The sequence below is a fragment of the Chiloscyllium plagiosum genome, unplaced genomic scaffold (assembly GCF_037043375.1).
Source record: "Chiloscyllium plagiosum isolate Xiang-an unplaced genomic scaffold, Cpla_swu_hap1 HiC_scaffold_31, whole genome shotgun sequence".
Lineage (NCBI taxonomy): Eukaryota > Metazoa > Chordata > Chondrichthyes > Orectolobiformes > Hemiscylliidae > Chiloscyllium > Chiloscyllium plagiosum.
The window spans coordinates 31,346,193-31,360,909 of record NW_028270169.1 but is presented as its reverse complement, the minus strand read 5'-3'; the positions used below and the strand labels follow the sequence as shown (position 1 = coordinate 31,360,909).

Below are 14,717 nucleotides of genomic sequence, written 5' to 3'. Positions count from 1 at the left end.
TCAAATTTCACATCTCCCATGGTGGGACTCAAACAGATGTCTCCAAATGGTAGCCAGGAGCTCTGGATTGCAAGTAATTTAATTTTTGTCCACATTTTATAAGGAAACACCTTTGTCTTTCTCAAACTCTGGGAGTTTCTTCTTTTGTCCGGATTAGCAATCAAAGTCAGGTAAACAATCTCAGTGATACATTTGTGAAGGCTTGTGGGATATTGGTTCTTGATTATCTGAGCTCTCATCCCATCAGGGTTGTGACAATGGTTTAGGAGCTTGACTGGAATTTTTGAACATGGACAACATGAAATTAGACATGGAGTAGAACCAATTGGTAAGGATCAAGGAGGATAGATACCAGGTTTCTCACACGATAAAACTAGATAGCATTGAAAGAGGCGAAAACGGTCCTACAGACCGAGGAGATATCTCTGAGTGTTTACCAAGTCTTCACTAAGGTGTTGGAGTTAACAAAAAGGTGAAAGGTGGAATTACCTGTAAAGCTAAGAAGGCAGAGAAAATTAACGTATTGACAGTGCACAGCATGCTGGAAAAAAACAAGAAGGACTGGGTACACCAAGTGGTGAGTCACTTGAGTTAGTGAGAATTCAATTTCAGCTGAAGAATACCAACTGAGAAGATGTAGGAGAAGGTTCTTGTAAAGAAACCCCTAAGCAGAATCGAAAGTCTAGTAAGGAAATATTTACATTGGTACAGAACCCACTGAAATTTGAGGAAAGGGATATCAAGTCATTCTTTATGATAGTTGTAAAGTTAGCAAACCAAAATAGCAGAAGCAAACTGCCCATGCAGAGAACATTGATAGGTAAAGCCCATGACATTTATATATCTCTGCCAGAGGAGGTATCTCTAGATTAGGCACCACTATTCTTGGTGTGCATTAGTTACCTGAAGTTTGCAGGCAAAAATTCCAAAACTTAGGAAAATTCCCTGTGCAAAACTATGCTGGAAGTGTAAAGCAAAGGAACTTCAACTGGTGGATACAAGCATCAGGAGTAAATGCCACACATAAAGCTCTGAGAGAAATTATTCTCTTAGAATAATTTAAAAATGTAAAAAAACCCATTAGTAATCAGTACTCATGTTGAAATCCCAAGGGTTACAACTGCAAGACAAGCAGCAGGAATGGCTGAAAATGATGAGCTGACACTATAAACCCAAAGAAGTATAGAATATTGGAGAGTAAAAGAAAGGCAAGCAGCCAGAATAAAGAGGGGAAATTGGGAAAGGCACCAGGAATTCTGTTTTCGAGTTAGAAAGGAAGATCTGTGCTATGTGTCAAGACAAGTCTGAAGTTTGGTGAGGCTGTATGTTCTGAATAATGCAGCAAACTGCAAAAAGGCATGATGAGGCAAAGTGGGGATACTGTGAGCAGCCAAATAGGCCCTGAGTGAGGGCTAAGAGAGTGAGGGAAAGGCTCTGATATAAACGCTGCTCTAATCGTTATGCACAAGGTGGCCTGGCCACACTGTTACAATGCAAAGGTGTTGATGTGCTCTGAAGTGCAGCGTTGAACTGTATAACTGTATTCTGAGTTGGAGATATGCCATGATGACGTGGTGAGGTTGAGACACATTCGACGCCAACCTCTACAGATGAAGAATATAGGTGATCACTATCCATGTGGCATGTCTTGAAGCTCTGGGGACTACTGGCCAAAGTGGAGGACTGAGAGCAGCAAGTGCTCTAGGAAGGATGTTGAGAAACTTGAAAGGGTTCAGAAAAGATTTACAAGGATGTTGCCACGGTTGGAGGGTTTGAGCTATAAGTACAGGCTGACTAGGCTGGGGCTGTTTTCCCTGAAGCATTGGAGGTTGAAGTTTATAAAATAGAAGTTTATAAAATCATGAGGGATGGATAGGGTAAATAGGGTATTTTCCCTAGAATAGGGGAGTCCAGAACTAGAAGGCATAGTTTAAGGTGAGAGGGAAAGATTTAAAGGGACCTGAGGGGCAACTTTTTCACACACAGTGTGGTGAGTGTATGGAATGAATTACCAGAGGAGGTGGTAGACCCAGGTACAATTACAACATTTAAAAGGCATTTGGGTGCGCACATGTGTAGGAAAGGTGTAGAGGGATATGGGCTAAATGCTATCAAATGGGACTAGCTTAATTTAGGATATCTGGTCTGTATGTATGATTTGAACCGAAGGGTCTGTTTCCATGCTATATATCTCTATAACTTGCAAGTTCACACTGCTATGCTTTTGTGTCCGCATAATTACACTTACTTAAGTTTAAAATAATTAAGAGCAAATAGAATTTTGTTGTGCCTTTTATAGGAACAGCTACCACACTTCAAGATAATGCATCATGTTTGAACATGTTTGAGAAATATACAGGATTTTTCGCTTAAGAAACATCATTCTATCCTTCCAGTTTACATCAGAAAATAATGCATATGAAGACACAGTGTGGTGTTGAACAATGAGTGTAAACCCTGGGACAATGTCAGGCAGCTATATTGCAACAGGTTATTGTTGTAAAAGCTAATGGTTCTGAAAGGGCTAATCTTGGACACCAACACAACGTTTGGTGGAGAATCAAGGAGTCTAACTTAAGATTATGTTGGGGTCAGACATGTGATCTCTTGCTCCTGATAGTCTTAGTAATTTTACCTAACTAGCCAATGTGCTTGCAGCTATTGAAATCATATAATAAACTATACCTTGTTGTTAAGTCAAGTGCTTCTTCTTGATCAGACTCACCACTCGCTCCTCCTCCATCCCCATTAACTGCCAGGCGCTAAGACACAGTATAGAAAGGAAGATTGGTTGCTGCACTCTAGCCCAATTATGAGCTGCCAGGGGTTGGCATTACAAATACATAACAGTTACATCTAGGCATACCATTCCTGTAGGTTGAACTCCTTCTACCCTACCATTCTAAATTTAAAAAAAAGAATACTAATTCCAGAGAAAGAGGTGCTAGACGATTTAAAACTCAAAATGGTGTATACATCCCCAGGACCTGATTAGGTGTTTCCCAGAACCCTGTGGGAAGCTAGGGAACTGATTGCTGGGCCCCTTGCTGAGATATTTGTATCACTGATAGTCATGGGTGAAGTGCTGGAAGATTGGAGGGTGGCTAAAGTGATGCCATTATTTTAAAAAAGTGGGTAAAGAAAAGCCAGGGAACTGTAGACTGGTGAACTGTTATCAGTGGAGGGTAACTTGTTGGAGGGGATTCTGAGGAACATGTTCTACATGTATTTGGACAGGAAAGGACTGATTAGGGATAGTCAACATGGCTTTGTACGCGGGAAGTTGTGTCTCACTAACATGATTGAGATTTTTGAAGAAGTGATAAAGCAGATTGATGAAGGCAGAGTGTTGGATGTTGTCTATATGGACTTCAGTAAGGCATTCTACTAAGTTCTGTATGGTAGACTGGTTAGCAAGGTTAGATCACATGGAGCTGAAAATGTGTTGCTGGAAAAGCGCAGCAGGTCAGGCAGCATCTAGGGAACAGGAGAATTGACTTTTCGGGTATAAGCCCTTCTTCAGGAATCCCTGGATGCTGCGCTTTTCCAGCAACACATTTTCAGCTCTGATCTCCAGCATCTGCAGACCTCACTTTCTCCTCATAGATCACATGGAATCTAGGGAAAGCTAGCCATTTGGATACACAATTGGCTTGAAGATAGGAGACAGAAGGTTGAGGTTTGTTTTTCGGACTGAAGGCCTATGACCATAAGTGTACCACAAAGATCAGTGCTAGGTCCACTGCTTTCTATCACTTTTATAAATGATTTGGATATGAGTATAGGAGGATTGGTTAGTAAGTTTACGGACGACACCAAAGTTGGTGCTGTAGTGGACAGTGAAGAAGGCTATCTGAGAGTGCAACAGGACCTTGATCAGATTGGTCGATGGGCTGAGGACTTGCAGGTAGAGTTTAATTCAGAGTAAATGTGAGGTATTGCATTTGGGTAAGGCAAATCAGAGCAGGACTTACACATTTAATGATAGAGTACTGGGGAGTGTTGCCAAACAAAGAGATCTTGGAGTGCAGGTTCATAGTTCCTTGAAGGTGAGTCATAGAAAGACAGTATAGTGAAGAAAATTAGAGTGGTATTGGAAAAGCACAGCAGGTCAAGCAGCATTCAAGGAGCAGGAAAATCGACATTTTTGGGCAGGGCTTTTGCCCAAAACATCGATTTTCTTCCTCCTCGGATGCTGCCTGACCTGCTGTGTTTTTCCAGCACCACTCTAATCTTGATTCTAATCTCTAGCATCTGCAGTACCTATTTCCGCCAGAAGAGTGAAGAAGGCATTTGGTACTTGCCTTTATTGATAAGTGCATGGAGTTGGGATGCTATATTGTGACTGTACAGGACATTGGTCAGGCCACTTTTGGAATACAGCATTAAATTCTTGTCTCCCTACTACAGGAAGAAGTTGTGAAACTTAAAGGGTTCAGAAAAGATTTACAAGGATATTGCCAGGATTAGAGGGTTTGAGCTATAGGAAGAAGCTGAGTAGGCTGGGACTATTTTCCCCGGAGCATTAGAGGCTAAAGGATGATCTTATAGAGATTTATAATATCATGAGGGGCATGGATAGGGTAAATAGCCAAGATCATTTTTTCCTAGGGTGGCAGAGTCCAAAACTAGAGGGCATAGGTTTAAAGTGAGAGGAGAAAGATATAAAATGGACATAAGGGGCATAGGGTGGTGCATGTTTGGAAGAGCTGCCAGAGGAAGTGGTGGATGCTGGTGCAATAACAGCATTTAAAAGGTATCTGGACGGATGTATGAATAGGAAAGGTTTAGAGGAATATGGACCAAATGCTGGCCAATGGGACTTTTTTTAGGATCAATTTAGGATATCTGATTGGCATGGACTCAGACTGAAGAATCTGTTTCCATGCTGTACAACTCTATGACTATATGACTCCAACTGCACGGAACCCTCCATTATTGAAGCTTTTGCAAGACAAATCTTTGTTTATTTTACAACTGAATGGATGGAACTAACTGCTAGTGGGATAGTAAATATTTGACTTCTGATTAAAAAGTTGTTTGATTCTTTTGCTGAAGTGGATTTACCTTTGTCTGCTTTCTACTTGTGGCTTATACAAAATTCAAAAGGTACATTGACAGAATGTTGACCATGTGCCACAGATGGAATGTTGTGCGTGACACAAAAGTTGAAAACAGATCAAATGCCTAACCTTGGTTAATACATAACTTTATTAATTTGATATGGAGAAGTAAATTGACCTTAGCTTCCCCTTTCAAATGAGTTCTTTCTTTTTCTCTGTTGATATCTCCCCATCTCAGAATTCAACTTTTGTACCTCTCCCTCTGTATTTCTCCATTGTTTGATTCTGGCCTCCAGCTGCCAATGATCAAAAACTATATTAAGTGTCCATAATCCCATTCCTGAGTATTTTAAATAGAAACAATGTCCAAGCAAAAGCGTCTGTGTGGAATTTGTACATTTTCCCTGTGTCTATTTGGATTTCCTCCAAGTGCCTCCAGTTTCTTGGCCGTGTTAAATTGCCCATTGTGTTCAGGGATGTCCAGACTAGGTGGGTTAGCCATGGTAAATGCGAGGTTACAGAGATAGGGTAGGCTGTGGGTCTGGGTGGGATGCCCTTTGGAGGGTTGGTATGGACTCAATGGGCTAAATGGCCTGCATCCACACTTTAGGGATTCTTTAATTCTATTATTCTATGAAAATTAGATTGTGTAGACATTTAAACTGTGTGCCACTTAGATGACAATTTTGTAAACCCATACGTCTAGCAACAATGAACCCATTCTCTCTAATCAAGCAATTTCAGTCCTAATACAACATTGTTACGCACATGAAAATTGTGCAGCAAGTAGATTATCCCACAAAAGAGAAGCAGACATTAGCTTTTCAAGAGTCATGTTTCATGAGAATGGTTACTGAAGTAATCATTTCAGAACCATCCAGAGTGCAGAATTTTAGAAGCAACTTCTTAACTTAAGAATGTTCTGTGGAAATGTTCCTCCAAACATTTAAATTGCAAAATTTTGCAGAAAGCAAACTGATGCACATTACATGTACAACCCAAAATTTGATCTTTTTAAAGAATGTATTGCAAGGAAACTGCTTCTAACCAGAGAGGGAAAAAATGGATTAGGTGCAGTCTGAGAAACAACAAAGAGACAATTAACTTGGCAGATATTATATAAAGATTCCAGTCAAAAGATGAACTGGAAAAAGAGTATTGGAACATATATAGTGTGAAAATTGTATTAACTATCTTTATGTAGATAATTTAACAACAGCAGTGAAGTAGGATTTCTCGGGAGTAGGATTTCAATTCCCCACGTACAAAGCCTGTATTCTGTTTATATTGAGGATGAATAGCGAAGGATGGACTAAAAGAATCTCAGTCTGTATTTGTCTTTATAGAATCCCTACATGGGAAAACAGGCCATTCTGCCCTACAAGTTCATTCCTACCCTCCAAAGAGTAATCCACCCAGACCCATTTCCCTACTCCTCTACATTTTCTCCTAACTTACACATCCCTGAACATGATGGACAATTTTAGCACGGCCAATTCACCTAACCCACACATCTTTGGATTGTGGGAGGAAACCGAAGCACCTGGTGGAAACCCATGCAGACACAGGGAAAACCTGCAAACTCCACATAAACAGTTGCCTGAGGCTGGAATCGAACCCCTGTCCCTGGCACTGTAAGGCAGCAGTGCTAACTACTGAGCCACTGTACCGCCCTTCACAGCGTATCTCATGACTGAAATCATTCTTTTGCGAAAGAGTATGCAGCCTTACGATCTTCGCTCCCATTTTACCACGAAAGGACATTTCTTCAGTCCCCTAACCACCTGACAATGTAACAAAATGACAATATAGCAGCCCTCATTGCCCATAGTAGTGTGCCAACAATCCTCATTTGAATAAACAGTACATAAGTACGTTGCATAGAAGTGCCATGTTGTTGAAACATTATGTCTTGCACTCATCAGGACAAATGCAACAATGCCCAAATCCAAGCAATCAAAATAATGTACATTGTATAAGAAAAAAGTTGTTGATTGGTACGTTGATTAATTAGATGAACCATTGCCATGGAGATATTTGTGAACCATAGGTCCTCCAATCTTCCAGGTACACATAGATTAAATGTATTCCTTTTGTTCACAGAGAATGGATCCCTGCATATGAATTTATGTTGCACTCAGTAAGAATAAATCAGCCATGAGCTTAACTGATATCTTGAATAGGATAGCTGCTAGCGCACTCAAGATTAGTCAGCAAATGCTGGCCCATCAGAGAATTACATCTAACTTATAAACATTTTGCTTTGGACTTTGCAAGTATAGGCTGGTACCAACAAGATGCCAAATTGATAGACAAGCCTCTTTGGCTTTGGCAATAGGCAGATTATAGACTGTATTCAACCTGCACTTGTAAAACCTCAAACAAAATATTTAAAGATTAGATACAATTCTATGATGGCATAGACCTTGCTGCATAACACATCAGTCACCTCAGAATCCTTTGAACTGGAAGGGAACCAATCAACCTGGATTTCAAGTAAAAAGGATAAGACACATACCTCATTTTTAAATCAATTCTTAATTTGACACCATTAAGTATAGATGGGAAAAAATAATATTCCATTCCTTCACTATGCTCAGAGTGCAAATTTTAAATCTGAGCACATTGATCTGTAATGAATTCATTCAAGGAACACATGGAAGAGAGAGAGCCAGAACACTCAATCATTGTATTCCATCTGATATTAATGATGGTCTTTTGTGAGACATCAGGTACAACTTTAAAGTAATTTCATAATATAGCTAGTAAAACATTCTCACACAGTTCTGGCAACAAGTGCAGAACTGGTATGGCACTAGAGCACATATCAAACCTGTTAGCTCCTCCCAGGAGGAATCCTTTATATCCTGATGGTGGGAGACCAACTGTGTATTAAAATTTATGTTTTTTATTATATATTATATATATGTGTGTAAAAACATATTATGTTATACATTTCTCTCATCCCTTCTGCTGCTTATCTGTAATTCTGCATGAACATAAATTTCCTTATACTAAATATTAGCAAGATCACAGCCATGGGCTTCAATACCTGTGATAAACTCAATTTCCCAGCCACTGACTTCCATCCGCCATCTGGCAACTCTCTGAGGCTGAATGAGACTGCATCCATGGTGTTATATTCAATCCCCAGTTCAGCTTCCAGTCACACATATCACTCAGACTGTCCATTTCCACCTCCATAACATTGTCAGACTCTGTCATTACGTCAGCCCATCTGTTACTGAAACCTTTATCTGTGACCTTGTTACTTCTACAGTTGACTATTCCAATGCGTTCTGGCTGGCATCCAACATTCTATGTTCCAAAACATGCAGTCTTCCATAAGTGTCACCCCTGTCTACGTGCACTGGGCGACACCTTGATACCTAAACTGGGATTAGTGGGTTGGAAGTGCATGATACATAATGTGTACCTCCGTAAACAACTGCTTGTAAGTTTGTGAAAACTTGGCTCAGTTCTGTCCTGCATTGCCTGTCTTTCTTAGTTACAACACTAATCTTGTGAATGCATCCACCCCCATTTTCAGAGATATACCAAGTTGCTTTAATTCTGGTAAATTGAGTACCCCTGATGTTCATTGACTGATGTCCCAAACTCTACAATTCCCTTGTTAACTTTCTCCATCTCCTCTTTTGAGATATTGCTCAAAACCGACATCTTTGGTCAAGTTTTGGTCACCTATTCCAATAATCCCCTGTGTGGTCAGCATCAACTTTTGTTTATAATGCTCCTGTGAAGCAGTTTGGGATATTTTATGATGGAATAGGTGCTGTATACATCTAAGTTGTTGTTTATTTCAGCTGTTAATTCATTGTATTTTGAGTTCAAAAAGGATTTTCACTGAAAGTAATGAATGAATGTCTGTCATCAGTGTAACTGAAGAATAGTTCAAACAAACAAAATGATTAATAAGTCCTTACGGAACTGTATTTAAATAAGTAGTAATTACGGGGCTTTCACACCCATAATATCTGAAAAGTTCATTGTTCGGCATCACAAAGGAAATCTCACAATCACATATTAATCCGATCATTATTAAAGTAGAATTACCTCCTCCACTCCTATAGCACAAGAAGGGGAATCTCCAGACATTGCCTAAACCCACTGAATAGCCGATTCCAGCCAATGTAAACTCAATCTTTCGAGTCCAAGTCACTCTATTTTGGGTATTTTCATTCTTATTAGCATTTTCAACACTTTGTCCAGTGACATCACATGCTTTTCTTGTCTTCAATGAGTTTATCTTTTCCATGGAGTTGGACATCTCAATATTCTTCATGCTTATTTTAAAATATCTGAAAGAGCAACTTACTATGAGGTAGTATAAAACTGTTTATATATTTCAAAAGATACTTCCATTAATCATTACCATGGCCTGATGACAGGAGCAAAAGGTAAACATTCACAAACATTCAACTCTATTGCTTAAGCAATTGAGGAAATTCTCGCATTTAATTATTAACTTTTATTACATAGCATCTACAGGTCATTCCATGCATCGGAAATTTTTTAAAGTACAATTTTAGTTTACTTGGCAAAAGGTGAACGCAAACAGAATAAGTTGCATGTGATTTTTGCAAGTATTCAAGGTTTGGAATAAACGTGCTGCCAGCCACAAATTAGATCTTTTGTATGAAATCAATGCTTATAACCACAGAGTCATACTGAGTTTGATTTAATCTCTGCTTCCACCATCAGGAACATAAGTTTTCAAACAGTCATTTGATAGTACAGAACCTGAGTATTATTGAATAGAGACACATTTTATCAAAACTTTCCATCTTGCACTCATTAGGACAATTCACAAGAAATATCAATCTAAAGATAAAATGTAATATTATACTATACGAGAAAAGAATGTGATTAATTGACAAATGGACTCTGATTGGACTCTGATTGTTAGGGGAATGTTGCCCAGTCACAAAATCACATCGAATGTTGCACACTACGTATGAATTATCCAAGCGCGGGATGATTTGGTACATTCAGTACCTTGCCTATTGCAAACACCTGAAGAGACAAACTGTTTGATATGTTTCATCATTCTTTGGGACATACAGGCAGCCTCCGGGTTGCAAAACAAGTTCCATTTTTGAATCACTTTGTACACATTTCAGAACACGATGCAGGACAATGTGAAATAGACATTTGTTAGTAAGAGGAAATGTTCATATATTGGATCTTTAAAACTTTTCTTATCACACTCTTGTATGGATTGCGCTCATAAGTATGAGTGTTTGTAAGTCAATGTTCATAAATTGGGGATCCCTGTGTTACCTGCATGCCTGGAGCCACATTGAGGAGAAAGTGAGGACTGCAGATGCTGGAGATCAGAGCTGAAAATGTGTTGCTGGAAAAGCGCAGCAGGTCAGGCAGCATCCAAGGAGCAGGAGAATCGACGTTTCGGGCATGAGCTCTTCTTCAGGAAGCTCTTTTCCAGCAGCTGGAGTCACTTTGATACTGAGATTCATATACCATTGCATGTTATGGTAGCAGAATGTCATTGTGGCTTGATAGCAGCATCCCATCCAAAGTAGTCTGAAGTATTTTGGGTAATTTTTAGGAGCAAAGGTGATGGCCTTAGAGATATTTGTGAGTCTGCACGATGCACAGTGAGAAATAATCAGATCAAGGTAGTCATTACCCTGCAGAATGGCTTTGATGTGCTCTAATTTAGTATCAAACTTGTAAGGTGAACAAATGGATGGATCTCTATTTATGAGGTTGCTGAGAAGGCCAATCTTATATTGTGTGAATCTGTAGGAATTCACCAGTGAAGGTGGTTTGATAGCTAACTGTCAGTTAGCATTCAACTGGTGCTTTTTCCTTAGCAACACTTCTAACAATCAAAGTCCACTGGCCAAAGATAACTGTCTTCTAGTTATTAAATGGTGTTTTGACATTTCATTGGCATTTCTTGAGAAATGTCCTGAAAAGATCAAGATGAAAATGTGTGATAGCCCAAATTTTTCAATCAGTATCGGAAATACTGGGTGCCTTTGCCAGTCTATCATCATAGCCCCTCCACCTCTTTGAGAAAGTGGATGCCCTTGCAAATAAAATTTTCAGTTATGTAAGCATGGTAATCCTGCAAAGCTCTGGCCAGGAAACTGAACAGAAGCTTATCGGTGCAAAGGATACAAACTCAATAACAATCAGTGACCATCAGAGTATCTTAATGTTTTCATTTAAGAAACAAGAATTCCCTTGAAGGCAGGACCATCTCATTTGCCAATAATTCTGAGAGTCCACTAATGTTCATTTAGCCCCCAAACTAGACTTTTTCAGGCCTGTCTCCTTATCTGACTACAGCCAGACTCCCTCAGCAACCTCACTATCAATGTAGGCTTCATTAGTATCTCTGTCAGACTCTACTTCATTATCTGAGAAGTCAGGAGACTGGTCCATCTCCCATTCCTGAAGTCCTTCTCTTGTTTGTTGAGCTGGCTTGTGAAGGGAATTCAGGAGACTCTGTCTGGAAAGTAGTGGAGTGCTGCTCTTCAACAATCCAGGCAATGGAAATAAGTCTATCTTCAGCTGGCCAGTAGGCCGCTCAGTGATGGCCCTGGAGGATGCGGGTGGAGAATTGTAGCACAGTTCAACATCAATCAGAGGGTTTCACAATGGGATGATTAGCTGAATCTTCTAAGGATACCCCTATCATTCATGAGTCAGCCCAGTAGATTGTGAGTAATTGAACATTCAAGGGACCTGGGAGAGTGTAAGCATCATGACAGCTCCCTGGACAGTGGGCTCACACCTGCAGAACATTTAACCTGAGGTTGCCATTGAGAAGGATGCTGTGGGAGTGAAATCCTTTCCTGCTCAGGAATTGGGCTGAATGATGCCAGGGAGCTCTGTTCACCCGATACGTGCAGTCTATGGTCCCAAGTATTGAGTGGACATGGCAATGGCTGCAAATTCAGACACCTTGGATGCCTGGGTCAATGGTAACTGGCACAAACTGCAACTTATATGGCATCTGGCCCTTGAAGACTGGCAGGAACATAAGAATTCCCAAGAATGTGGGCAATATGACAGCTTCTAGGACACCTGAAGCAGGCTTCAAAGAATGGTTCTGATAATCACAGATGACCTTGAGACAGACTTTTCTTATTAATAATGTGGCTGCACCTTGATATGGTGATCTTAATGCAGTGTGCACACAGTCCGTAGTGCTCTGCATCTGGAGTGCTCCAGCAGATGATACAGATCTGTGATGTCATACTGTGACATCCTCAGTCTGTGGCACCATTGTGCCTTGCCCATGTAGAGGAGATCACACTGGGGATAATAGATTCTGTGCCTCCTGCACCTCCTCCACATCGAGGGGAATTTCAGCTGCAACCACTTCATGCAGAGGCAAATTCGGCATTGCTGGAGGTTGGTGCTGCTCCTGGACTTGCTGGCACGAGCGTTCCATGTTAATCCGTGCCATAAATGTGCAGCATGCACAGCCGCAGTGACCCCTGCTGTGGCTGGATTCATTGGTGGCACTCCTACTAAAACTATCTGGGGAGAATTGGAACTGCTCCTTATTAATGTAAGCAGCATGCAGTCACAGCACACATACAAATGATATGATGTGGAGGAGCCGGTGTGGGACTGGGCTAGTCAAAGTTTAAAAAATCACACAACACCAGGGATTTATAGTCCAATAGGTTTATTTGGAAGCACAAGCTTTTGGAGCAGTACTCCTAAAGCTAGTGGTTCCAAATAAACCTGTTGGACTATAACCCCCTGGTGTTGTGTGATTTTTAACTTTATACACAAATGATAGTTTCTCATAGTTCTCCATGCAGTGCAGCATGGAGAGCACCAATAAGCCCAATACCCCCCCCCCCCCCCCCCCCCCCCCCCCACACACACACACACACACATACACAATAGGAAGAGCCCAGGTATGGATTTTTGAATTGTTAGCCTTTTTCCAATATGTGCACCATGTGCCAAGTCGCAGAAACACTATGTGAGATTGTAAATAGAATGTTATCCCCATTACCCACCCCACCCCACATTAAACATGGAAAGCAGCATCACAAAAACCAGGGACCAGAATAGACCATTCAGCATGTTGGTGAATACAACCATTTTTCGTCTCCATTGGACAGCTGACAATTGAATGGAGATGGAAGACTTTACAGATCACTCTTAAAACACTGATTTGCAGACCTCACCTGATAGTCTAAGTGATTCTCCAATCTTCATGTTCCTTTTTGTATTACAGGCACTGTCTCTGTAGTGATTGTAACAAGGTCAGCCGAGTGGACCTCATAGGATATGTGTTCCCTCACTGGGGCTGTTAACCTTGCCAAATCAGGGAGTCTTTGCTGAATTGGGTTAAGCATTTCCAAGACATGTGATTATTTAAGAAGCTAGACTCATTTGAATCTGCTGTTGGGGGCTGTGCCCAGTATGTGGAAAGAATGTTTTTTTTTCCAGGAAAAATGACACTGGGGCAGATGAAAACCAACAATAAATTATCCTGACAGTTTGTGGAGCCACAGCTATTTTTGGTTACAAGAGCTTAATGTTCCTGAGGCACCACATACTAAAACTTTTCAAGAGTTGACATATTTAATTAAAGAATATTATGACCCAAGCCTCCTCTAATTCTAAGATGCTATCGGTTTTACTCAACTATTGGACAACCTAGGGAATCTGTATTGGGATTTTTGACCAGTTTAAGATGACTGGCAGAGACATGTGACTGGTTTAACCCTTAATGAGATGCTGAGGGATTGTTTCATATATAGGATTAATGATGTAACCATGCAAAAGTGCCCACTAGCTGAAGCTCACCTGGATTTCAAACAGGCATTTCAACTAGCTTTATAATTAAAAATGCGGCATGTGGTGCATCTATCCGAGTTACAGGATATGATGGAAGTGGACACCCTCGCCAATCCATCTGAGCTTGGTGAACACAACTTGAGTGGAGAAAATCGCATCTCTTCATTCAGGATATATCCTGAACAGAGGGTCAGCCCACAGCAAAACCCCAAAACAAAGCCAAGTATTGGCCAAATGGTTAAAATTTTCTTCAGGATCTGGGCTGGCAAGCCATTGTAGTTGCTGCTGGCATGCAGACTCAAGATAACCAAATAATTCCATTAGATCTAAATGGAGTAAGAGAACTCATTGGCCGATATCCAGGAGAGCGCACGCCCTGGAAAGCTCACCTACATCTGGTTTGGAACAGTTAATTTACTTAGCAACATCCAAATCAGAACCAATCAAAATAAATATCTGGTTAAATGTTGTGGATCTAATGGAGGTCAATACCGACACGCCTGTTTCAGTGATCGCAGAACCAGTATTAAACAAAATTCTAACCCTTAAGTTTGCACAAGACTTCAGCTAGATTGAGAACCTGTACCTGTCAACATTCACAGATTAAGGTTACAACTTCAGTTCTGCTCTATTATGAGACGCAGCCAGTTGAGTTCCCACTGATTGTAGTAAAAGGCTCAGGTCCAAGCTTGGTGGGGCAAAATTGGTAGAAAAAGACTCACTGAAAGTTTTTGATTAGAAAATGGCTGCCTGAGTGAAGTCCTAACTAAATACCTGGAAGTTTATTCAGGAAGGTCTAGGGACTGTCAAAGGAGCCAAGGCACCTTGCATTTTGAT

The 14,717-nt window shown here is 40.6% G+C and overlaps 1 protein-coding gene across 3 annotated transcripts in view; it reads right to left on the bottom strand.

Moving 5' to 3' along the window:
- LOC122564063 (sodium- and chloride-dependent GABA transporter 1) overlaps window positions 1–9,395 on the bottom strand; it is a 95,844-nt gene extending 86,449 nt beyond the window's left edge. The window contains exon 1 of one of the 3 annotated variants that reach the window (XM_087977398.1): window positions 9,138–9,395. In XM_087977398.1, the coding sequence (XP_087833524.1) occupies window positions 9,138–9,366 (229 nt within the window). In that variant the 5' untranslated portion in view covers window positions 9,367–9,395. Of the gene's footprint in view, window positions 1–8,115; window positions 8,298–9,137 lie in introns of those variants that run through there. The other 2 variants (XM_043718553.2, XM_087977399.1) reach the window with 2 other exon arrangements.
- Window positions 9,396–14,717: the final 5,322 nt, after the last annotated feature.